The following is a 27,200-nucleotide window of genomic DNA, read 5'->3' on the forward strand; positions in this document are numbered from 1 at the left end:
GAAGCAGACACAATATCAATGTTGAAGAGACATCCTGCCAGATACATGAATAGGCAGGGAATGAAGGAGCCACGCAGAAGCAGAAGGTTTTTAGTTCAGAAAGGTGCCATTGCTTGGTGGGCCAATGGGCCTGATGCTGCATTATACTGTTCTTTGTTCTCTCTAAATACTGTGGCCACAAGAACAGGTCAGAGGCTGGGAATTCTGCAGTAACTCAGCTCCTGACTTCCAAAAGTCTGACAACCACTTACAAGACACAAGTCAGGAATGTGATGGAAAGCCCTCCACTTGCCTGGATCAGGACAATTCCAACTACACTCGAGGAACTGAACAACATCCAGGATGAATCTGCAGCTTGTTAGACTCCTATCACCACCACCACGAGCAGCATGTCCCATCTGAATTATGTATTGGAGCAACTCACCAAGCTTCCTTCAACAGCATCACTTAAAACCACAGCTTGTATCAGGTGGAAGAACAAGAGCACGGATATCAGAGAGGAACTTATGGTTTTCAAAGTCACCATTCTGACTTGGTACATTTTGCAACTGGTCCACCAGCAAGGTTCCCAAGTTTATTACAGTTCTGAGTGGGATACTCCAAAATGGTTATGCTCCCACATGAGGAGGCAAGAACTAGGTCCACTTCTTAGTTCAACCCTTGTTTCCATTAGTCACAAGATTTCATCATGGATGCCTTGTCCCAGCCCAAAATATATTTATGTTTGAAAAGAAGCCAATTTAACCAGAATTTCCTGAGTTAAAGCAAAAATGAGTTTATTAGTGACTAAAACATGAGAAAAGATCATTAAAATATGTCAAATGTACACACAGATTTAAAATGTAAAGTGAATCTAGAAAGTAAAAGTGATCTTCAACTTGCCGATGACAAACAGATTGTTAGTATTAAGGTGGGTGATTCTGGTAGCAGCAATTTTGGTAATTTGGAGATTCTTAGTTCTGCAGTTAACTGAAAGCAGTTTGTCCAGTTTCCTTCAACAGTGGTTTGCTGACTTGGCTTGTTTTCAGCCGAGAGGGAGACTATTTCTTTTACCCGAAGTGTCTTTTGAAAATTTCAGCTGTGCCTCTTCAGAGCACTCTTTAGCATACTGGAACTTGATGCACAAACTAGAACATTAATGCAAAGAGACTAGGGTTGGGACTATTTTTAGCTCTTTACATTTGTAAAAGAAACACATTTTGCCCAGAATTCCTTTCTTTATTTTCAATTCATCAGTCTGGGACACAACTCATGGGAGAACACAGTTCAGTTTTCTGAACAGCATCTCTCCCTTTGAAGTGTTTCTGTTTTAAGTTTCCATGACGCTCTTCAAGGTATAACAATGTCATGATTCCTCTTGGATTCCATGTAATCCACACAGAGATTTTAGACAGCCACTGAATTTACATCCTCAACTATTCTTTGACTTTCATATCTTTTGTTTTAAAAACATATGTTATAGTTAAAAGTTCAATATATCTGTAAGTAACATGGGATACTGATCTATTTTTATAACAAACTATAATTGCTCTTCTTTAACTGTCATTGGGTTAACCTGGAATCTCCGCATCCTAAATAACAGAGTGCCCCTACACTACATGGACTATGGCAGCTCAAGAAGGTGGTTCACTGTCAACTCCCAATGACAATTAATGATTAGCAACAAGTGCTCACATTCTATGAAGGAATAAGAAAACAAAATTACAGTCAGTTTTCCAGCATCAGAAGCATCTTGGCTGGTCAACCTACTCTGCACTTCCTTCAACAAATCCATTTCCCTCAACAAGCTCACTCATCATCATTTTATGCAAGTCCCAGCCAAGCATGAGAGTTCAGACACATCTGTAAATTAGATTTACAGATTTATGATGGTATCAAAAGTTATTTAGTGTGATCATGTTTATCATTGGCTCAGTGTTTGCTGAAAATAAACAAACATCAAATGCTTATAATTTGTAATTGATACTTGAAAGGTCTGGTTGATTAACACTTTATTGGTTTGTGGCAGGTTTTCTTTTTGAAACAAAGAATAATGAATGGTGAAGGCAGTGCCACATGTGCTATTTGTATTGTACGATTTGTTGATCCTATGCTGGATAATTGAATATGGAAGTGATTCGAGTTGTCAGGAAGGAACTTGAAGGGCCATTGGGGCATGTGGGGCATGAGCTGGCATGAAGGTAACAGGTGGGGCTGGTGGGAATGTGGTGCAGTGAGAGATGTGATGGCTGGCGGGCTTAAATGTAAGCAAACAAGGAGGAGGTCCCAGGGAACTGAGGCGGGCTATTTTAACAGCCCATCTCAGCACCAGGCCATCCCTATGTCTCACCCACTTTGTTTCTAGGGATGCTGGACTGACGTCATCCCACAACAGATTCACTGTTGTGAACACTGACTGTGACAGAGCATATTCGACTAAGAGGGGTTTTCTCAAATTCAGCTGGCTGCCTGTGGAGCAAACAATGGCCCAAGAAAGGAACCTGACATTGGGAAGATGGGACACACTGACAGGACCTCCACACTCCACCTTGCAGCCCACCCTCACCAGTGGCTTGAACCCTTCAGTCGACTTCAGCCTCAGGTGATTGTATTCCTGGCACCAGCCAACACTCTCCTAGCGGCGCTGCCTGCAATAAGAGCTGCTCACCTCTGCTTGGGAGGGAAGGATGGCGGGGTGCGGGATTTCTACGTTCCAGAATCCTTGATTCCGGAAAAGGTTCACTACTGATCATGCATGTTAGTTTGATGTGTTTTCCCTCATGGAAGAGATGTGGGGCTCTCACCCCCATTGCCTGGAGTCAATTCTACCCTGAGGGTCACAACACAGGAGTGGGAATCCTGGCTGACTTTTCTGCTTCCTGATTTGCAATCCCATCATTGCCAGAGAACAGAAGACAGGTCGGGAATGATGCCAAAATCTCCCACTCCCTGCAGAGACCCCTACAGAAGCTCAATGAAACGTGACTGGGGCGGATGGTTCAAGGAAGCCACTGAAATCTCAATATGAAAACATCAACATGGCAGTTTATGTCTCAGTGCATTTACTCCCCTCGGGAATGCATTTCATGGGTGAGTCTCCCGCTGGGCAGCAGTCCAGGCATTACTGAAGAAATCGAATGCTCATCTTGTGTTCCAAGTTAATATTCTCGAGTGACTGCAAGGTGGAAAACAAACAAAAGGAAAGGTTTGCATTTATATGGAAATTTTCATGATGACCAGATCTAGAATTGCTGTTTAGCTAATGAAGTCACTATTGTAACATAGGAAAAACATTGTAAGATCCCAAAAACAGCAATGTGATAATGATCAGAGCATCCTTTTCTCATGATATTGGCTGAAGGTAATATGTGGAATGGGGGGAGTTGTCTCCTGCAGAAATGTTGGACAAGCTGAGCTTGTATCTGCTGGGGTTTAGAAGAGTAAGAGTTGACTCAGTTGAACCATGTAAGATCCTGAGGGGTCTCAACAGGGTAGATATGGACAGGATATTTCCCGTTGAGGGAGAGTCTAGAACAAGGGGTCATGCTTTAAAAGTAAGGATTGTCCATTTCAGACAGAAATAAAGATATTTTATTTCCCTCAAAGGGTCGTGAATCTTTGGAACTCTCTTTCTGAAAAGGTAGTGGAAGCAGTAACATTGAGGGGGATAGATGATTGCTAAGCAAGGAGGTAAGAGATCAGGCACGAATGCGGAATAATCAGAGAGGTCAATGTGAGGAAGCAATACATGGACTTTTTCATGTCAGACACCTCACTGCTGTGTTAGCTGGGGTTCAGTGGTAAAATACCAGTCCCTAGGTCACAAGGTCACTTCAGCAACCCAAACACACAAATCTTGACTGACATACCATGCAGCACTAGCAGAGTACTACACAGATGAAGTACAGTTTTCTTAGGTACGATATTAATGAGCTCCCTTCGGCCTGCTTGGGTGGGTGTTTAAGATCGCAGGGCACTATTTTCCGGGACAGCGGAAACATTAACCCTGATTATTACATGTTTTTAATAGCAGTGCAGGCTCAAGGGCCAAAGTAGCCTACTTCTGCTGCTAATTTATTTGTTTATTAGCCAGGACACCAGGGTTAATTCTCCTGTTCTTCAAAATAGTGCCCTGAGATCTTAAATACCCCCACCCAAGCAGGCAAAAGGGAATCTCATTAATGCAGGTATAGTTTTCTTAGATAAATTTTAATGCAGCATTCCCTCGATGCAGCACTAGAACATCGGTATGGATTTGTGCATTTGAGTTGCTGATGTGGGCCTTGAACCTAGGGCCTTGTAACCTAGGGGCTGGTATATTACCACATAGCCCCAGTTAGCACAACAGTGAGATATTTGATATGAAACTGTCCATGCATTGCTTCCTCATATTACCCTTTCTGTAGGTGTCTTGACTTCAGTTCCACAGGGACAGCACGGTTTTATATCAGTAACAAGTGAACAGCCTACCTTCTCTACCTCTGCTCTGCCTCATCATTAAGGCAAAAAGCAGAGAAGGAAACAAAGGGAAGCAAATCTTATACTCTGGATCCCACTGACACATGGGACATTCTGTCCCATGTGCCCAAAGATCACAGAGCCAATGATCGGCCTAGTCAGTCACAAGATGAACCTCACGGCAGAAACTCACAACCTTGAGTAGGCACCATCCGCAAATCAAGAGACAATTGATGGCGAAACAGCCATAACGAGGCCTATTCATTCTTTAGTGGAAATGGACAACAGGAACCATTAACTCCTTAGTAACTGTCCATGAGACAAGTAATTTAGCTCGGATAGACAGAAGACTCTGGAGAAGTGATGCTCTAAATAAGCCTCTGAGATAGCAAGAACTGCAGATGCTGGAGGAGGGGAGGAAACACACCAGGCCGGCTAGCATCAAAGGAGCAGGAAAGTTGACATTTCGGGTTGGGACCTGAAGAATGGACACTACTGCAGAGAACAATGAGGCCTCACAGGGAATATCTGCAGGGCAATAAACTACTCAACCCTTTAATAGGCTGATGATGGTCACTGACCTCCTCACAATCTAAGTTTAATTAAGCAGCAGTAAACACAGAATATGGCGACAAATGGATCACATGTTTATCCCACACAATGAAACCTACCAAAGACGCAACAATCTAAAAGATCCTGAGTGAGCTATGGAGAGGATACACTGGCAGACTCCTGCACATGAGAAGTATTAATTGGATATTAATTGAGGGGTTGTGTTTTATTGAAATGATTTAATTTGAAAGCGTATTAACCAGAACTTAGTGTTTCCAAGACCTCAAATGTGTAATCAAAGTAAAGGACGTTCAAGTATGACAAAACATATCGGAATACCCACACACAGGGCTTGAGGATTTATGACACTATTCTAGAAACACAAAGGTAGTTATTCTTCTTCCCTCAGCCCAACCAACAGAATTATCACACGATTTAATGTCAGCCTTCAATCAGGAGCCACACAGAGAGCCTTTATCTTCAGTTCCCTGTCCAAACTGACCAACCCACTGTCTCAACTTGCACCAACAAGGCAGGGCCTGACTTAATCCCGGGACAAAAGGGGAATGTACCCCTTGCTATTGGCACCACTCTGCTCCATACTGGTTGTCCAGGCAACCAGCTCCAACAAGGAGTCCAAGTTTCTGTAGCACTCGTCCCGTTTCATGATGTTGTAGCTATAGATAGTGATGGGAGAGGCTCTAATATCCCCTCCATCCGATGGCAGACCATGAATTTCTCTCACTCTTCCCACTTGCCAGTGGCTTGCGTTGGAAAGATTTACAAGTGCACACTCGGTCTATTTGGCTATAATGAATGCACCTTTTTTGACCATCAAGCCCTTTAGCGGGAACTGATCGCAGATGTTCTGGCTCAGAGCCACGGACAGCCCGCTGTACCACCCAGACTTCCCACTTCAGGAATGAACAGAGATTGATCGGGAATGCAACTCAAGTTAATTTCACTCTGCACCTCCCTGAAGTACCCAGACTAATCCGAACACTATCCCAGAAACCCTCCTCCCCCCAACCCCCAGAATGCATCCCACCAACCCCCTTCTCAATGATTATTAGGGATGGGCAATGAACAGTTGCTTGACTGCAATGCCCACACCCCATGAATGAATTTTCAAAGAAGTGCATCAAGTTCACACATTGACTCAGTTCCCTCCATGATTCATGTGATTTCACATACTATGTAGTGAGTTGATGAACTGACGGTTAACTATCTAAACAATAGGACTTTCCCAACCCCTCGATTGGAGTCAGCTCCCTGAAACAGCAGTACCTTTCGGAACTCTTCGAATGAGATGGCACCATCTCCATCCAGGTCAGCCTCCTGGATCGTTCGGTCAGTGATGCTCTCTAATTGGTCATCTGTAACTTGTGCCTCCAACATCATACGAAGCACCTGTCAGAAAGAGAGAGAGAGAGACTCACATTTAATGTTCACCCAGAAGTTGTCACTGGATGAAAGGAGGTCTGTACTATTGGGTGGTTGGCTACATTATTGGACCAGCAAGCCCAAAGAGGTCACACATTCAATCACTCTTGTAGATCCTTGCAACAGCTCACAAACTCTGAAAGCTGCTGAACTTTGTAAACAGCTCATCAATGTTCCCAGGGAAAGGATCTCAACTACCCTCACTCATCTGAGCCCCAAGTGTAAACCTCTGAAGTAGCCCAACAAACAAATCATTTTTTAAGCATCAAATGTTCATAGACTTTTGTGAAATGAGATGGTTGCTGCTAACATACCTGGGGAATGTCATGTAAACAGGTTAAGTTTTTGTTCATCTATCCCCTTTCCAATTCTTTGTTCCACTCTTCACATTAAAAACATAGCAGTTTACTCATGCCTTTTTAAGGCTGGGTCTGTGAACTGTCTCTTTGGTTCCAATGTTGTAACTGTGCAGCAGAAACCTCCCCGACACATGTAAATCCTTGGTTTCCCATTCACTTCCAGCCAGGTTATGCTGGAGAAATGGCAACGGTTCCAGATTGGAGTTCTCCATTCCCAACTGGAGTTCTGCATTCCCATTTAGAGTGTCCTTGGAATTCGAATTTGCAATTTTAAAGACACCATTATAGGGGGGTAGTGCACCAGGGATTATTATGACACCACAACTGTGTAATAATATGTCAGAAAATACATAGGATCCTCCCAATCATCGAGAGATGATGGAAGTACTAATGACAGGCAAACTTCTCAGTTAAAACAGATACTTTGAAACATTACTGAAACAAGTTTATATTCAGATGAACTAAAAGAAGCTTGCTCAATGCTGGATCTGACACAATTCAAACATTGTTTATTCTGTTTTCCTGTTGTCAAACAATCTGGCTCTTTGTAGTTCAAGCCTCTGCAGAACACAGCATAGGAGGAGGAGATTAATCTCACAGAGCCTCTGTCACATGATGCAATGTGGAATAGAAAACAGGTCTAAAGTCTGTTGAACTCTCTTTGATATTAATACAGGCCTTCTCTCTCTCCTTGGGTCAATTACTTCTAGAAGCCATTGAAATTACACCTTATTCCGATCCCATGCACTTGCTCCAAGATTTTAAACAATGTAAAACCCTAATCCCTCCTTAACCAAGACCATATTGACAGTGTAGCATGTGATATGTTTGTTGGTAAACAGGCATTGAACTTACAGCAACTCAGACTATTGCATTGATTAGTTGCCAGGAATTTGAGTTAATACTGATACTCACCACAGCAAACATTTTGTTAATCTAGACTCCCAAAACCTTGCTTAAAGCTCAAAGAATATAACTATAGAGCAGGTTTAACAGGGCTGTTCAAAATGACGAGGAACTTTGACATAGTTATGCAAGGAACAAGTAAGGCCACAGTGGAGCTGAGTTGATTATCCTTCAAAGGTGGATATTGTTACAATTCTGGTGTGCAGAAAGTTGGTGGATACAGATTCAATGGTATCTTTTGAAAGAGATTTGGATTAAAAACATAGATAACAAAGTATAGAGCTGGATGAACGCAGCAGGCCAAGCAGCATCTTAGGAGCAGGAAAGCTGGCGTTTCGGGCCTAGACCCTTCATCGGAAATGGGGGAGGGAAGAGGGTTCTGAAATAAATAGGGAGAGAGGGGGAGGTGGATCGAAGATGGATAGAGGGGAAGATAGGTGAAGAGGAGACAGACAAGTTAAAGAGGCAGAGATGGAGCCAGTAGAGGTGAGTGTATGTGGGGAGGTAGGGAGGAGATAGGTCAGTCCAGGGAGGACAGATAGGTCAAGGGGGCAGGATTAGGTTAGTAGGTAGGAAATAGGGGTGGGGCTTGAGGTGGGAGGAGGGTATAGGTGAGAGGAAGAACAGGTTAGGGAGGCGGGGATGAGCTGGGCTGGTTTGGGATGCTGTAGGGGGAGGGGAGATTTTGAAGCTTGTGAAATCCACATTGATACCATTGGGCTGCAGGGTTCCCAGGCGGAATATGAGTTGCTGTTCCTGCAACATTCGGGTGGCATCGTTGTGGCACTGCAGGAGGCCCATGATGGACAATACCGGCTCCATCCCCACCTCTTTAACTTGTCTGCTTCCTCTCCACCTATCTTCTCTATCCATCTTCGATCTGCACCCCCCCTCTCTCCCTATTTATTTAAGAACCCTCTCCCCCTCCCCCATTTCCGATGAAGGGTCTAGGCCCGAAATGTCAACTTTTGTGCACCTAAGATGCTGCTTGGCCTGCTGTGTTCATCCAGCTCCACACTTTGTTATCTCGGATTCTGCAGCATCTGCAGTGCCTAAAATCTCTGGATTAAAAACATGACCAGCTGAGCTAGAACATCTCTGACTAACTCCTTTGGTAGTGCTAAAACCCTCTGTCTAGAGACTGAGCCCTGCCAAGATCTCAATCCAATACGTCTCTACAAACCCCTGCATGCATGCACAGGATTACACAAGGTACACAGTGCAGAAACAGGCCATTTGGCACAGACAGCTCATGCTAGTATTTATGCTCCTCTTGCACCTCCTTCTATCTTTTCCTATCTAGATCTCCCATTGTAACTTTCCGTTCCCTTATCCCTTATCTCCTGATCTAGTTTCTCTTTAAATATGATTCACTTCAACCACAAGCTCCATATACTCAATGCTCACTGGGTGACGACATTTCTCCTAAATTCCCACTTGGAATTTTTGGGGACTATTTGATATTGAGAGCCTCTAGTTCCACTCTGCCACAAGAGGAAACATCCATTCAATTGAAATGTTGCATATTTTTAGACAACATCTATTTAGTGAGGCCTCTTTTCTGAAAATAAGAGAAAGCCAGTCTGACAAATCTTTCCTGATGTTTATGCCCATGTATTTCTGGCATCGTCATTGTAAATCTTCTTTGCACCCTCTCCAGTCACTATATTTTTTTTATATTATGGCAACCAGCACTGCTCAGAGCAATCCAGGTGTGGTTTAGCACAACTTCCTCATTTTATCAATTCTATCCCACTCAAAGTAAAGCCCATTATATGATTTGCTTCTTTGGTAATGGCCTGGGTGACCTGTGGTACAACTTGTAGCAAAAGTTGGAATCCCTACTGAGACAGATGCCACAGAAAGTTGCTGCTTTGATAGCTTACTGGGCAGAGGCATTATCCTGATTTCCAACTGCAGTCTCATTGCAGACTTTACCTGAATAAGTTCCTCCCTGGAGATTTTCCCATCTCTGTCCAGGTCATACAGTTGGAAAGCAACTGAAATAAGAAGGAAAAAGCTGGTTAAAGCGAGGTAAAATCAGCTACAGCTTGTTAAGGCTGATGTACATTATCACACTGTGACTAGACATGTGTCACTGGTGTCAAGAACAGTCATCAACACTAACTCTGCCCAACATTCAGATTGTTCACGCATTCACATTGCAACCCGGGGGACTGAGAGAGTGGTGGCAACCCCAGGGCACACTTTCCTGAGGACAGGAATTCTCACAACTTCCTTTTCCAGTGGATACCATGAGCAATGCTCTCTCACTTCCCTCCAGGCAGGTGAAAAGAATTTAGCCGGAACTATTGAAAGTGCAAATCTGTTTTCTGTTCTTTTAATCAGGCATGTAATGACATAAATTTCTATGTGAGCAGGAGCTTTGATTACCAAATTGAAAATGTCTGCACCATGACAAAATAGCTGCACTCAGCTTTTCAGTACTTCTCTCGTATTATTTACTTTGCTCTGAGCCAACAACGTGGCTTAACCAATCAAATGAAGTGAGCTTGGATCAGTAAGCAGGCTCAAACAATCAAACACTATTCAACAGAACATGACAAGATCTATTGTGTCCAGATCCTGTGATCCATGCCCTCTGACACAGTCATTGAAACCCAACCCAGCTCAATGCAAAGTATCATTTGATCCTCTTATGTACTGCAAGGTCCTACTGCAGGCAGCACAAATCAGTGAAATGCAGTGGCCCCAAACTGGGATTGATAAAAAATGATTGACAGCTCATAGACAACCATCGTGTCATTAACTAAAATGAAAATAATCCTAGGATACTAATTGTGATCCAAATGGCATTAATTCTTCAACATCTGGCTCTTCCCTTGCAGTAAACATACAAACTGCAACAAAATGCAGTAATTGTCCCTTAAAATTCAGAAGTTGTATTTTAAAGGCATAACACCTGATAAAAATACCAATTTCCTCAGAATAATGGAAATCACAGCAGAAAGATAAACGTACAGAACAGGCCAAAAGCTGGTAGTTCTGCAGTGAGTAACTCACCTCCTGACTCCTTAAAGCTTGTCCATTATCTACAAGGCACACATCAGGAGTATGATAGAATATTTCCTGCTTTCCTGGATGAAATGTATCTAACAACATTCAAAAACTTAACATCACCCAGGTCAAGCAGCCCACTTAATCGGCACCCCATCCACCACTATTAAAGTTCACTTCCTTTCCCACTGAAACATAGCTGCAGTGTGTACCATCTACAAGATGCACTGTAGTCATTTACCAAAGTTCCTTAAACTGCATTTTCCAAATCCATGACCTCTACCATCCACAGGGACAAGGACAGCAGATACATTGGAACATAACCCCATGCAAGTTCCCCTCCAAGCCACTCGCCATCCTGACTTGGAAATGTATCGCTGTTCCTACAGGCTCACTGGGTCAAAATCATGGAACTCCCTCTCGAAGGGCATTGCGGGCATACCTAAACCGAATGGTCTGTAGCAGTTCAAGAAGGCAACTCACCAACACCTTCTCAAGGGTAATGAAGGATAGATAATAAACACCGGTCTTACCAATGCCGTCCGCATCTCGTGAACAAATTTTTAAAAAGTTTCAGAAGATCATTTGTGGCACAGGTTTATCATTGCATTCATAGAATCCCTACAGTGTGAAAGTTGGCCATTTGGCCTATCACATCTATACCAACTCTCCAAAGAGCAGCCCATGCCCCCCTAATTTATTCCTGTAACCCTGCATTTCCTACTTCTACTCCACCTAGCCTGCACATTTTTGGACTGTGGGAAGAAAATGGAGCACCCAGGGGAAACCCCACGGATATGAACGCAACATGCAGATTCCACATAGTCACTGAGGGTGGAATCAATCCTGGGTCCCTGGTGCTGTGAGGCAGCAGTACTAACCACTGAGCTACCATGCTGCCATTTCAGGATGACTGTGGAACAGTGAACAGTTTAAGCAGACAAGTGCAGACTCCAATAGTGGATCAGCCAGATTTAGCAATGAATGGCTAAACTTGCTTTTTTTTATAACTATTCAAGACTACGGCCCTTGATAGTGGCAGTAAAGGTGATATCTTGGGAAATGGACAAAGGAAACAGAGAGTAATGGTTCAATGGAGATGAAGACGTTAAAAGGTGGAGATGGAGCCTATGATGAAGCAAATCAGTATCTGCAGAAATGTGGTGAAGAGAGGGAGCCAGAGCTTAGGTAGAAAGGAGTTTAAAAACGCTGTTGTTACTGGCAGAGAGCTTTCCCCTGGCTACAGAGAGGTAAGTTGGGAAAGCAACATGAGTGGAAAGAGACCCACAGAAGTGATCAGAGATGGGTTTGTCTGTGATCAATACAGCAAGAGCAGCTAAAAGGTCAATGTAAAGGCTGGCTGTCAGCAAACAGGTGTGGCTCAGGCTGAAGCTGGAAACATCACTCTGGGTGAGGATGCAGTCAGGTCAAGGAGATCTGGTAAAAGCGTACTCACACTGCAGCTTGTTGTTTCGACTATTAATTGGCTCTGGTGCATTGGGATCAGCGAACTTGTTCTTTACCGTGGGTCGGAAGCATGCCAGGATCCGAATGAATGAGCGGAAGTCCAGAGTCTGTTTCCTGTAAACAATTCCAAATGGGATAAAAGTGAAAGGTGAGCTGGGAACCATGGAATGTTATAGCACAGAAGGAGACCACTCAGCCTGTCAGTTCCCTGCTGGCTCTTTCAAAGACCTGTTCAGTTATGACAAACTGTTCACAGCACAGAGTCAGCCCCACTGTGTTTGTGCTCCTATGTACCTGCATCCCACTAATGAGTAATAAATAAAACTGAATCCTCGCCAGTAATTTATAAAGGTTGAAGATAACTTCCTCGTAGTATTTCCTGGTTCATTGCATTAGGAACCTCTCACACAGACATAGACACACACACACGCATGCACGCACACACATGCGCACACACACACACACATGTACACGTGCACACACATGCGCACACACACGAACACACACACATACACGTGCACACACATGCGCACGCGTGTACACACACACGTACATGTGCACACACATACACGTCCCAACATGGATGGACATATCTACCCCTCCCCCACTGACAGGCTTGCACAAACTCTCTTCCTCCTGCCCAACAATCTCACCCTAAATCACTTACCCATCGGGGAAGAAAGCATTGATTATCCGATCTCCAAGGGGGTTCACAGCAAGCTCTCCGATCTGTTGGAAATCTTCCCGGCTGGAAAAGAAAATTTGGAATTGTGTTTCCACCATGCATTGCAACCAGCGGGAGAAACATAAACTCAGGCCAAAAAAGGTCAACAGAAGTTTGGAACTGTGCTACGCTATACAGGGTGATGATAGAATGGAGCAAGGAAGATTTGAATTAGGAACAGAAGTAAGCCATTCAGCCCTTCAAGTCTCCCCACCTTTCAGGAAGATCGTGGTTGATTTGACTGTGGATTCAAGCCCACTTTACTGTTTGCCCATCCCTCCAAATATTCACCTATCTCCTTAACCCTTTACTCTCTCAATCAAAAATCAATCTAACTCAGCTTTGAGTATAAATAATGACACAGCCTCTAGTGCTCTCTGGGAAAGAGAATTACAAAACCAAATGATTCTCCAAAAGAAGAAATTCTTCTGTTGACTTCAATGGGAGACACTTTTATTTAAACTGGGTACCCTGTTCTTGATATCCCAACAAGGGGAACCATCTTCTCCACCTTGTGAAGCTCACCAGCCCCAGCAGCTTTTATATTTCAATAAGATCGCTGCTCATTCTTCTAAACACAATGATTACAGGTCCAGCCTACTTAACCTTCCCAAATAAGACAATCTCCTCAATCCAGAATTCAACCTCATGAACCCTGTCCAAAATGCTTCCATTGCAGGTATATCCCTCTTTATGTAAGGACATAGAACACTGCAGCACAGGAACAGGCCCTTTGACTGACCATGTCTGCACTGACCACGATGCCATTCTGAACAAATACCAACAGCCTACTTATGGTCCCTGTCCCTCTATTCCCTGCCTGTCCATGTGTCTGTCTAAATGCCTCTTAAATATATCTGCTTCTACTATCTCCTTGGTAGTGCACTTGAGGCACCTACCATCTTCTGTGTAAAAGATAACTTGCCTCATATCTCTTTTAAGCTTTCCCCCTCTTACCTTAATCCTACGATCCCTAGTATTTGACATTTCCATTCTGGGAAAAAGATTTCAACTATCCACCCTATCCATGCATCTCATAATTTTACATATTTCTATCAGGTCGCTCCTCAGCAAACAATACTCTGTGAAAACAATCCAAGTTTATCTAAACTCTCCTTCTCGCCAACACATTCCAATACATGCAACATCCTGGTAAACCTTGCCAAAGCCTCCATATCTTTCCTACAGTGTAGCAACCAGAACTGTGTACAATACTCCAAATATGCCTAATTAAAATTCTATACAACTACAACATGATTCACAAATGTTCACATTCAATGCGTCAACTGATGAAGACAAGCATGCAATACACCCTCGTAACAACCTCATTTACTTGCCTTGCCACTTTCAGGGAGCTATGGGCTTAAACCAAGAGATCCCTCTGTATATCAATGCGCCTAAGCGTCCTGCCATTTACCATATACTTTCCTCTTGCATTGAACCTCCCAAAATATATCACTCACACCTGTCTGGATTAAACTTCATCTGCCATTTCTTTGCCCAACTTTCCAACTGATCTGTATCCTGTGCATGGAGGCTGAGGGTGTTTTATGTTTTGATCTTCACCTTTAATCTTTCAAAACTGTTAATTGTGGACCATTGCTCAGCCTGCCTCCTCACTGGGCATCCTCGATTCATGTTTTCTCAAGCTGCCTACCCCAAACTCTGATCCATCTGCACTACACTAAAATGGGAAGTTAGGGCAACCACGTTTAAAGGCCATGTCTGCGGGGTCAGGAATTCTCCCACCTCCCTGTCTACAATATGCGAATGAAAACTGGAGACTAAGTTTATGTGATTCATGCACCTGGACACCCAGACCCCTCTGTGCTGAGGAGTTCTGCAGTCCTTCCCTATTTAAATAATAGTGTGCAATTCCATTGCCCCAAGTGGGCAAGCTCACAATCTCCTGCACAATGTTTAATCTGCTGACATTTTGCTTGTTGAGTTAACCTCCTTTGCAGACTCATTTTCTCTTCCTAACCCACTTTCCTACCAATCATTGTGTTCTCAGGAAACATTCAGTCCCTTCATCCAAGTCATTGATATAGGGCTTCCCCATCTCATATTCCATCCTCTTTGCAATTAAGACTATTGTTCCATTCACCTTCCTGCAACAGAAGGTGAACTAAGGTGGAGAGGGTCAGTGAAGATGGATGGTGCTAAGGCAGTACACAAAATGATTTTTTTCCCAGGGCTGGTCTTGAGATTTTCGAAGGACACCTTTTCAACTTTTTGCTTTTTTTTTGGGTTACGTTTTGGTTTTCAGGGAGTCCTTTTTATTTTTAAAACTCTGTTTATTTGGTGATACAATCGTGGACTGGCGACACCTCTGTATTTGTGCTAACAAAATGAAGTATTTGGACTCTCACAGATGCAGAATTAGAAGAATTAATCACAGGAAAGCATTAATTATACGGACAAGTGCCAGCTTAGCCAGCAATGCCCACATCCCATGAATTTTTTTTTTAAATTCTTGGACACGACTGTATTTAAGTTGTGTTATAGACCAGACCACCATCCTCAAATATATCAAGGAGATAGACTAGACCTCAACTTTTATCTTTATTATAAAGGTAAGTGTCAGGTGCTGTGTTCAGGTGTAATTTGTTTGGTTACACGACTCGGTTTTAAGCAAAACATACTTTATTCCTACCCTATAATAGTTAAAATACAAACAAAACAAAGAACAATTGGAATATATTTAATTTGATTGGAAAACATAACAGATTAATAGATTATTTAACTACTAAACAGAAACTGTTCCAATATAGTAACATCCCATAAACACACCCTTGGCAAAGGCAAATTCAGTCACATATATTATCTCATATGCAATTCTCAGAGAAAACTCCAGCTTTTAGCTGTGACAGAGAGAGGAATAATAGCTTCTTTATCAAGCTTTGAGACCCCAGCAACTGCTGAAAACAAAACTAAAACCCTGGTTTTGGGAGAGCTTAACTCTACCCATTCATGCTGCGTCTGTTCTAACTTTTTAAAGACTCCAAAGGCCTCATGAGCTGTTTACTTTATTGGATTGGGGGTGACGGCTCAACACCTATGGCTCAAAGCCTCTTCAACAAAAACAGGACAATGTACACCTCTTAAAGCAATACTATCATAGCAATTTACGTAAGACAAGCATAAGTTAGCAACAGAATTTTTTTTCAGTGTAACTTACAGACATTTCTACACACAAGAGCAATTAAATCTAAATACACCTTTCCCAAACTGAAGAAGTGACAGCTCAACCACTTCCATCACAATGCATAAAGCTGGAATATTTTAAAAAGGCAGTTATTATCCTTTTTACTGAATTGCAGATATCAAATCCCAGATTTAAATTTAACAACTAGTAGTGTTCATTCCCAATCTGCCATTGTTCTATTTCCATACAGTAGTCCCTGACCATATTCATATTCATTGACAATTCACTAACAATTGCTGCATTTATTTGTAAGAAATTCACTCCCTCAGTGATTTTACATTTTCCTGGTTCCAACTTAGTTAAATATTTCTTTGTTGATAGGTTTCAAACTATCCTGTCTGGCTTGCAGCCTCCTCCATCCACCCATTTGCCTATTCCTCTCTCCCCCCACTCTTGGTTTGCTGCTTCCCACTCTTCTGCCTTTACAGTCTATCTCTCTTTCCATTCCCACTGCAGGCTTTGCACAGCATCTACAGCTTTCCCTCTCCGCACACCAGCTTCATTCTCCCTGTCCCAGCTGACAGAGTTCCTGACAAACGTTCCCTTGAAACTCATCACTGCTGGGAGGATCACTTGCTGACTTTCCTGACTTCACTCCTACTTACTTCCCTGGCTCCTCTAATCACAGGCTGTTTCTCTCCCGTTTTTACCACTGATCCTTCAATCACAGGCCATTTCTTGGTCACAGTTTCTTTGTTTGCTTGTGAACCTATCAGCAGTGTGCATGGGCGAGAAGCAGCATGTTACTGGAAGAGCAGTTCCTCAGAGATTTTATCCATTCAGCTCACTGGCAAGATTCCTTTCTGATGCATCATTTGTTTTTGATTAAGTTTTCCAGGACATTCCAGGGATTTCAGGGGCAAATTTGCCCAGTGACTCCCAGTATTTTCATTGTGGTGGCAGGGTAGGGCAAGTTTGGAGTGCTGTGAGCAGTTCCAATTGCTCAATTATAGAAAGAATAGTACTGAACTAGAAAGCTTGCAGAAAAGATTTACTAGAATGCTACCTGGGCTGAAAGATTTGAGTTATCACAAGAGGCTGGATAGGCTAGGATTTTTTTCCCTGGAATGTAGAAGACTGAGGGGTGACCTTATAGAGGTCTATAAAATCAAGAAAGACATAGATAAAGTAGATATTCAACAGCTTTCCCCCAGGTTAGAGGAGTCCAAAGCTAGATGGCATAGGTATAAGGCAAGAGGGGTGAAATATAAAAGTTTGCAGAGGGGAAACACTTTCAACAGAGGGTGGTGAGTGGAGGTAGTGCTGGAGGCAAGTCATTTAAGAGACACCTGGACAGGTACACAGTTGGGATAGGTATGGAGGGATATAGGCCAAATGCAGGCAAATGGGCCTCGATTAATTGTGAAAGCTGGGCAGCATGGACAATTTGAACCAAAGGGCCTGTCCTCAGCTGTAAACCTCTATGACTGTACTTGGGGGAATAGAAGGCCCTTCTTTTGAGTTTGAGACCAGCCTGAATTGATTCCCATTCTTCAGCATCTCTCCCTTAATCTACATGCTGGTGAGCCACTAAAGCAATCTTCAAGATTCACCCACTCCATTGACCATTGATATTCATGTGCAGGTGGGACCACTGGGTTTCCTTGGGGATTAATTACCAGTTTTTCTTATACTCACCTCAAACTTCCCTTGTTACTTTTGTCCAACTCTTCAAATCGATTGTAGAGACGACAGATGTGAGCCTTAGTGACTGAAAGAGTGATTTATCATCAGTAAGTGGTTCCAGAGTCCTCTAATCCTTGTCAATGATTAAAAGACTAGATTCCTTCCTGAAAGAACTAGAGCACGGTATCCGAAGACAATATGCAGTTGTACTGCTGCTTTCCAATTTAGTTCCAATTCGACTGAATCCCATGTGCAAAATTATATTCCAATGTATAAAACATCATTGCATTTTGTATAAAATTCTACTGAAACTCACCTCATCCCATTCCACAGAGCCTACGAATTAGAAGGTGTCAGCTATTCTACTCTCTGAGCATGCTCCACTATTTAATTACATGAAAGCTAATCTGACTGTGGATTCAGCTCCAATATCTCGCAAATCCCAAGGGTCTTCAATTTATAGATTAAAACCTGTCTAAATCAGTGAGCTAGAACTCCAAACATCAACACTTCGCTATGAGAAGAGATTCATGCTTGGCCCTGCCTTAAATGGGGTCCTCTTATTTTAAAGCCTACTTCTAGGCTTTGACATGAAGGGAAATGCACTCTCAGACTTACTGTGGATCTTACATGCTTCTCATTCATCTAAGCCCCAATAGGTACAGATCCAACCAGCACAACCCTCCAAACAGCATGCCACCTAAACCTACACCCTGTCTCCATAACCCCACATTCCCCACGGCCAATCCACCTAGCCTGCACACCTTTGGGCTGTGGAAGGAAACTGAGGCATCCAGAAGGAACCCATACAGACACAGGAATTGAACCCAGGTCCCTGGCACTGTGAGATAGCAGTGCCACCAAGCCACCATGCTGTGCCCTTTTATTCAGCCTCTTTCATTCCAGGAATGCCACTGTATCAGCTCTCTTCCCATCTTATAGAATGAGAATCATTTTAAACTTTTCTCAATTTGATAATCCCAAAGTACGTGCCCTCCTCCCATTAGCTCCCAGTCAGCAATGTCCAATGGGCAACATTGGCTTCCAGTCTGATACATCCAACTCTTTCCCAATTCCTTCTGATACAAGAAATGGGTTTCATTTGTGTAGTGCCTTCCACCACCTCACAATGGCTAAAAACACCTAGAACATAGAACAGTGCAGCACAGTACAGGCCCTTCAGCCCATGATGTTCTGCCAAACTTTTATCCAAAACCTAAGGTCTATCTAACCGCCACCGCTATCTTGTACCAACATCACCTCTCAGCCAGTTGAGTACATTTTGAAGTGTAGCCACTGCAGTAATGTACAAAATATCACAATTATTCTGAGCACAGGAGGTTCCCTTAGATGACAATGTGATTATAACAAGCCACCTGATTTTGTTTTGGTGATGCTGGCTACATTAAGGACAGCTCCCTTTGAAGTAGTGGCCAGGAGACCATGCACCTAAGCGTCAGTTTAGTATCTCCTCCCAAAGAATCATTGCATCCCAATAGTGTGGAAGCAGGCCATTCAGTCTATCAAGTCCACACCGACCCGCCAAACAGCATCCTACCCATCCCCTAGCTCTGCATTTCCCACAGCTAAGCCACCCAGCTTGCACAATCCCTGGACACTATGGGCAATTTAACATGGCCAATCCACCAAGCCTGAAATCTTTAAACTGTGAAAGGCAACTGGAACTTCTGGATGAAATCTGCACAGGCAATGAGCAAACTCCACACAGACAGTCGCCCAAGGGTGGAATTGAACCCATGTCCCTGGAGCTGTGAGCCAACATGCCACCCTTTAATGGGTGTTGCTTTCTCTTGGAGCTGTACCAGCTTGGATTGTATGTCACATCTCTGGGGTGGGATTTGAATTCCATGTCTTTCTGACTTAGAACCTAGACCAACGAATGGATCATGTTGCAGGGAATGACACAGCTCCAGCATTGCAAATACAGCCAGCCATGTATTGATGGGTGAATCTGCAAAAAGTGGGGGACATTCCCCAGCCTGCACAGTCAGCTTTACAGACTCAGGGCAAGCTTGCTGGCCTCTGGGAACCTTTGATCCTCCAACGCCCATCCCCTGGGAAGTTTATGGCCAATGAGTAAGCATCACGCCAAATGCATGATTGTCCCAATATTGTGTCTGGAGCATTGTGTTCCCTGCAGTGACATTAAATAATAAACGTTTAATCCACCAGCAATGCAAAGAACATATAACAGCACTTCAGGCATTAGTGCGAGAGAATACAGTTCACGACAGTCAGCCCCTACCTGAGCCTCAGCTTAATTACTTATCTTGCCATTCACTGATCTTGCCTTCCCTACACAATGCAGTCACTGTGAGCCAAAGTGCACACAAAATAGTGATCAACATTTACTTATTTCTACTCATTTCTCTTCCCATCCCAAATTACAGGATATCCTCTGATTCTCACAATGTTCTTGTACTCAGCTCTGTAATGGAAGCACTGCCTCAGAACTAGTAGGCTGGAGGCCAACCCCAGCAAGCTGGGCCACCATGGGGCATTGGTGGTGGACACTGGAACTTCAATGAATGGCCTGCCTTCCCCCATGGGGAGGGAGTGGGGACAGAAAGGATACCACTACTATCTGGGTTGGAGAACAGCTGGGTCGAACTGTCCTGATGGTGTACCATGACCGACAACACAAAAAAATTAAATCGTGATCTGCTCAGCTGCGTGTGGGATCTTGCTGTGTGTAAGTGGGCTACACAGTAGCCCACACGACAACCCGTGACTGCGCTCCAGAATGTATTTCACCGACGGAATAACTCTTTTCGGACAATCTGAAAAAGGGGCGCTATCTAAATGCAAGTATTCCTTTACAGCACCAGTCTGTCCTCGAGCCCACTTCCAGTTTAAAAATTCCTTCCTTTGCCACATATTTCACCACATTTGATCATTTTTAAAAAACTAAAAACATTAGCCCAGTCAGTCTATAAAAAAAGCAGGCTTCAAACTTCCAGGAGGTTGGCAGGCAGAAGTACAATTTAAAACAAGATCAAATATCTTCCCGCAGGCACTGGAGCGTGAGTGGTGTTCAGTTTAAACCAGGTTTTGATTTTACAACAGGCGAGACCCAAACAGGCAAATTCTGCAGCTGAACAGACCACTACCACCTCAGTGAAATCTCAGTCTGTTCCCCCGGTCACTCACAGCCCGTCTCCTGGATAATTCCTGGCAGATCCTCGATCTTGGACACGTGTGACGAATACGAACCCATTCTGCAGCCCACAGTTACCAAGTCAGCAACTTGCGCGGTCGCGCTACAGTGTGAACACAACTTTGTGATACATTGTAACACATGACTGCGCCCCTCCAGGGAGATTGACATTGCAGCTGCCCAATGATAGCCGTGCTCAGCAGCTCAGAGGCGGGTTGACAGGGCAGTGGGAACAGAGCTGGACCTGTATGTGATAGAAAGACACCTTCGGCGCCCTGAATCGGGCAGCCACCCACAGAAATGTCAACACCTCTTCAGACCAGGACTGGTTGCTTTACAGAGCTGTCTGCTTTATTTGCAACTTTCAGGAGAAGAGTCCCGACCCGAAACGTCAGCATTCCTCCTCCTCTGATGCTACCTGGCCTGCTGTGTTCATCCAGCTCTACACCGTGTTACCTCTGACTCCAGCATCTGCAGTTCTTCCTATCTTCATTTGCAATGTGCTTTCCCAGTGGTGCCCCCGGCTCTGTAACACACTCTCTCTCTCTCAGTACTGGCCAGTGTGAAAGCTGCAATTCTCTCATAGACGTGACGAGAAAACAAAGAGAGCAGGAACAAAAACACTAATTGTTGGAGAAGCTTCAGAACAGCTCAGAAGAAGGGTGACTGGACTCTAAATTGTAACTGCCTCTCCAGACCTGCTGCGTTTCTGCTTTTGTTTCTGATTTCCAGAATCTGTACTCGAGGAGCAAATTTCCGTTATCCCTTGGACTGCCAGTGTCAGGCTGTGCTGGGGGAGTGGGTCGGAGGAGAATGACTCGGGATCACCCTGGTCCTGTCCCAGGGAAGAGGAAGGACGTATCACAGGGCTGCACCTGACACAGACCCTGACCCGGGGACAGTGCGTCCCAACCCTGGCATCCTGATGTAGCCCCTGTACAGGTTCCGTGATGCCACAGATAGCCGAAGAGCTGCACCGCATTTCATCGGCGGTGTTTCCGGGACTTGGGAGGGTGGGAGCGGAATTTCTGATGGAACAGACCGTCCCCCCACCCTACCTTTTGGATCCGTACATTCAGGGGAGGGAATGGGGAAAAAAGACTGATTTTATCCGAGATAACAAGGTGTAGAGCTGGATGAACACAGCGGGCCAAGCAGCATCAGAGGAGCAGGAAAGCTGACGTTTCGGGTCTGAACTCTTCTTCAGAAATCATTTTATCCTTGTAATGATTTTATCCTTCACGTTTGGCAAATCGCGGACACCCAGGACCACTTTACCGAAACATCAAGTATTTTTGAAGTGTCCGACTGAGGTGCACAGCAAGATCCCACTATCTCCGCGCCTATACACTCAGCCTGTGAGATGAAGTGGTGCGGATGCAGCGACCCTGGTACTTTTCAAGCGTTAACCCCCGCACAACGGACCCTATTGCCCCGGCGCGGACACAGGAGGAAGTGAATAACCACAAATTGCAACTTTGTAAACTCGTGCCTTCAGAGAGAGATACAATGTTTCACGGAATGCAACGACAGCCTGTATTTGCAGGGAGCCCGAGTGCCAGCAGGTTAAATCTTCACTGAGCCGAAAACAAAACAAGGTTCCGGAGACAGAGATAATGGGAACTGCAGATGCTGGAGATTCCAAGATAATAAAATGTGGGGCTGGATGAACACAGCAGGCCAAGCAGCATCTCAGGAGCACAAAAGCTGACGTTTCGGTCCTAGATGAAGTCTCTGGTCTCTGATGAAGGGTCTAGGCCCGAAACGTCAGCTTTTGTGCTCCTGAGATGCTGCTTGGCCTGCTGTGTTTTATTATCAAGGTTCCGGAGACAGCCGGAGTGAGTGAGGAGGAGGTTTGAGGGGGGCAGCGCGGGGCTGAGACAGTTACCTCCAGCTCAGGAGTGCTTAGCAAATTCCAGATGCCAATGTCCACGGATGAGGGGTACATGTACCTGGTACACATGAGTGGGCTCGTAGGATCTGTTAGTGCTGGATTCTCTATGGTGTGGCTTCCACGTCTCAATCTCAAGCTGGTTTGGTGAATTTGGTTAAGAAGAAAGCTGAATATTTATAAGCCAATGTGAACTGTCATCAAGACATTTTAAAAAAATCCCATTTAATTGGCAACCAAACACAGCCTAGTGAGAAATTTTATCACTTTGCCTTTGAAAAACTTTTTAAAAACTCGAGATAGACCTCACTGGACTTCTTGTTTGATCCTGCAACAAGGTGCTCAGACTGGTACTGGTTTCGCTTGGGATTATGATCAGCATGGACTAGTTGGACCAAAGGGTCTGTTTCCATGCTGCATGACTCTACGACTCTACCCATGTTAGATTCCAGCACCAGTGACTGAGGTTTGTCCTTGAACTATCATAAACTGTGGGTAGTTGCTGCCATCTGGTGGCTATTCAAGATACTGCGCTGTTCTGTCTTTCCAGCGGTATGGCCGCGAGTAAGCCCAGCTGGTAATCCCTGACCCATGGCAACACAACTGTTTCCACGGCAACCTATAATACCAGGACAAGCCAAACCGCAGCCCCAGAAACAACCCGATGCATCCAAATGAAAACTTCAAGAATTGCGGATGCTGTACGTCAGGAACAAAAACAAGTTGCTGGAAAAGTTCAGCAGATCTGGCAGCATCTGTGAAAAAAATCAGTTAATGTTTTGGGTCTGGTGGCCCTTAGAACCAGATGAATCCAAAACTGTCCTGAATAAAAGTCTATGATACACAAAGAAAGCAAAGTTTATAATGTTCAGATTCCTTCACTTGGAGGGATACTGAGTGCAGGAACCTTTAATATAAGCTTTATGGGCACAGGGTTTATTCCAGGTCAGAGAACAGTCAGACCCTATCAGCTTCTTTCATAATTCCTAGATAGATTGTCAACTTGTTATAAATTGATCAGAAATTAGAAAGAAACGTGTTTTGACAGACGTGCAGATGATCGGTTGGTATGGCAAGGAAGTCTCAACAGATCTTAAGGTCTCATTGAAATCAAGTGGGATAGCTCCATGTTTATGAGTGCCCTTATCTACAATAAAATACATCCTTCAATCGTGTTAAGAACAGGTGGAGGCCACTCAGCCTCTGAAACCTATTCCTACATTTAATGGGATCACGATTGATCTCTGTCCTAACTACCCAACTTGTTGTTCTTCTTATTGGTTCACGGGAGATGGGCATCACTAGGTGGGTCAGCATTTATCTCCCCTTCAGGAGGTGGTTGTGAACAACCTTCTTGCATCGCTACAGTCTGTGGGACTGTGCACTATAACGCTGGATTCTCTGCCTGAAATGAATCAGCTTGGAAATTGTTGATTGACCTGCTGCCCAGCAAAGTTTTAGGGAGCGGAGTTTCCGTATGGGGAAGAGCTGCCTGCGGTCACCCTGACAGTCCTGTGCGAGCAGTGGGTAGGCTCGGTTGGTTGGATGGCTGGTTTGCAATAAGGAGTGATGCCAACTGCATTGGCTCAATCCCTGCACTAGGTGAGATTATCATGAAGGAACCTGCTTCTCAACCCCTCACCTGAGCTGCGGTGACCCTCAGGTTAACCACCACCAGTGGTCTCAGTCTAATAAGACAAGCAGTTCAGTGGGCTGCTAGGATAATGGTGAATTTACTTTTAGCTTTCGGTGGGCTCCTCTCTCCTCTTCCCCTGAAGAAATAATGTCCTTTGATTGATTTGATTATGTCACCATCAATCTTCCTTACCCAATGGAACACAAGCCAAGCCAAAGTGATCTACTGTGGTAATGTAACCCTTCCACCTCTTGTTGACCCGTGATCTGCTGGAAATCCGAATTAAAGACAGAACTTTCTAGGGATACTCAGCAGGACAGGGAGTAGCTGTGAAGAAAGAGAAGGAGAGTCACAGTGTAAATAAAACTGTAGATGCTGAAAATCTGAAATTAAAACAGAAAGTGCTGGAGAAACTCAGCAGGCTGAGCTGCATCTGTGGAGAGAAAAACACAATTAATGTTTCAGGTATCGTGGCCCTTCATCCTGTGCCAATCAGGGTGTCAACTAACCCCTGAGGTAGAAGGAGGGGAGGTAGGGAGAGAGTGCAAGGGTGAGAGGAAGCAGAGGGGAGAGGAGAGAGGGGATGGGGTAGAGGGGAGGGGACAGGAGAGGAGAGTGGGTGCAGAGGGAGGTGTGGTGATAGAGTAGGGGAACAGGAATGTAGGAGAAGGAAGTCCGTTTCAAGGGTTGGGGGAGAGATGAGACCCATCCACTGGGAACTGCTGGCCAATCAGAGACATACAGGTCATTTGAAGCAAAAGCAGAAATTGCTGGAAAAGCTCAGCAGGTCTGGCAGCATCAGTCGAGAGAAGTCAGAGTTAACACTTTTGGACAAGAGGCCCTTCCTCAGAACTCTGACTCCTCCCTTCCCTTCTGCAGTGTGCTGCACTTTTCTATGATGCTACGACATCTCTGTTTCCATTTATAGGGATTCGCTGACCACCAATATCCAAATTTAACCTACTGACTCCCACAATTACACATTCCACAACAGCTCTTTTGAAAGATGGCACTGCCAGTGGCTGCTACTGGTATTAAATCTGACTGAGCAGGAGCTGTGGGCACAGGCAGATGGAGTTGTACAGTACAGAAACAGACCTTATGGTCCAACTCTTCTTGCTTACCAGATATCCTAAACTGATCTGGGCACATTTGCCAGTTTTTGGTCCATATTTCTCTAAACCCTTCCTATTCATATACCCATCCAGATACTTTTTAAATGTTGTAATTGTATCGTCCTCCTTACTTCCTCTGGCAGCTCATTCCATACGCCCACTGCCCTCTGCGTGAAAATGTTGTCCCTTTTAAATCTTTCCCCTCTCACCTTAAACCCATGTCTCTTTAGTTTTGGACTCCCCCACCCTGGGGATAAGACCTTGTCAATTTACCCTATCCATGTCCTTCACGATTTTATAAATGTCTACGAGGTCACAGTTAAAAAAGCAAACAATTCAACTACCTAAATGGTGAGAGATTGCAGAGCTCCAAGATTTACAGAGTTTTTGGTGTCCAACTGCATCAAGATCACAAAAAGCTGGTACAGATGTTCCAGAAAGTAATGAAGAAAACAGATAGCATTCCAAGCAGAATGGAATACAAATATAAGGAAGGGTTCTTGTGGTGTAGAGATAATGTTTCTACCTCTGACCCAGGAGCACAGTTTCAAGTCGCACATTCTCCAGAGGTTTAGAGAAACAGATAATAGGTGCAGAAGTAGGTCATTCGGCCCATTCGAGCCTGGCCACCATTCAATATGATCATGGCTGATCATGCAATCTCAGTATCTTATTCCCGCTTTCTCTCCATACCCCTTAATCCCTTTAGCTATAAGGGTCACATCTAGCTCCCTCTTGACTATATCTAATGAACTGGCCCCAACAGCTTCCTGTGGGAAAGAATTCCACAGGTTCACAGCCCTCAGGGTACAGAAATTCTTCTTCACCTCTGTCGTGAATGGCTTATTTCTTATTCTTAGATTGTGATCCCTTTTTCTGGACTTCCCCAACATCGGGAACATTCTTCCCATGTCTAGCCTGTCCAGTCCCATCAGGATTTTATATTTTTCTATGAGATACCCCCTCATTCTTCTAAATTCCAGCAAATACAAGCCCAGTTGATTCAATCTTTTCTTATACCATCCTGGGACTCAGTCTGGTGACACTTCGCTGGGCTCCATCAATATAAAGAATGTTCTTCCTCAGACTAGAAGACAAAAACTGCACACAATACTCAAGATGTGGCCTCACCAAAGCCCTCTATAACTGCAGCAAGACATCCTTACTCCGATGCTCAAAACCTCTCTCACTGCGAAGGCCAGCATGACATCAGCTTTCCTCACCACCTGCTGCACCTGCATTCCAACCTCCAGCGACTGTTCCACTATGACACCCAGGTCTCATTGTACCTCAACTTTTCCTAAACTGCTGCTATTCAGAAAATAACCTCTCTTCCAAGTATTTGCACACTCAGCCAGTCTGTCCAAGTCACCCTGTAGCCTCTTCACATCCTCCTCACAGAGCACACTGCCACCAAGCTTTGTGTCGTCTGCAAATTTGGAGACATTGCATTCAAATCCTTCTGCCAAATCATTAAAGTATATTGTGAACAGCTGAGGTCCCAGCACTGAGCCCTGTGGTACCCCACTCATCACTGCCTGCCATTCTGAAAAGGGCCCATTTATTCCAACTCTCTGCTTTCTGTCTGATAACCAGTTCTCTATCCACATCAATATATTACATCTGGTACCGTCAGCTTT

General features: G+C 44.2%; 1 protein-coding gene across 2 annotated transcripts; it reads right to left on the bottom strand.

Annotated features, from left to right (window-relative positions):
• Window positions 1–755: 755 nt before the first annotated feature.
• On the bottom strand, window positions 756–21,474 carry chp2 (calcineurin-like EF-hand protein 2). 2 transcript variants are annotated; one of them, XM_048522645.2, is made up of 7 exons: window positions 21,375–21,474; window positions 17,753–17,825; window positions 12,850–12,930; window positions 12,172–12,296; window positions 9,636–9,697; window positions 6,277–6,399; window positions 756–3,154 (listed from the first exon to the last, which is right to left on the bottom strand). In XM_048522645.2, exons 1-7 carry the CDS (start codon window positions 21,409–21,411, stop codon window positions 3,101–3,103), a joined length of 555 nt encoding a protein of 184 aa, XP_048378602.2. In that variant the 5' UTR covers window positions 21,412–21,474; the 3' UTR covers window positions 756–3,100. The 2 variants fall into 2 exon arrangements, with proteins under 2 accessions (XP_048378602.2, XP_048378601.2); XM_048522644.2 differs by lacking the exon at window positions 21,375–21,474 and adding an exon at window positions 20,912–21,323 and having other exon boundaries at window positions 757–3,154.
• Between the last annotated feature and the right edge of the window lie 5,726 nt (window positions 21,475–27,200).

This window comes from Stegostoma tigrinum, chromosome 39 (genome assembly GCF_030684315.1).
Source record: "Stegostoma tigrinum isolate sSteTig4 chromosome 39, sSteTig4.hap1, whole genome shotgun sequence".
NCBI classification, from domain to species: Eukaryota; Metazoa; Chordata; class Chondrichthyes; order Orectolobiformes; family Stegostomatidae; genus Stegostoma; species Stegostoma tigrinum.

Coding starts and splice junctions, on each gene's coding strand:
- chp2 (XM_048522644.2), bottom strand. CDS start 21,089: ATGTCAATCTCCCTGGAGGGGCGCAGTCATGTGTTACAATGTATCACA. Junction 12,931..17,752: donor AGTAACAAGGGAAGTTTGAG/GTGAGTATAAGA, acceptor TTTCTTTTCCAG/CCGGGAAGATTTCCAACAGA. Junction 6,400..9,635: donor CCAGGGAGGAACTTATTCAG/GTAAAGTCTGCA, acceptor TCTTTCTGACAG/GTGCTTCGTATGATGTTGGA.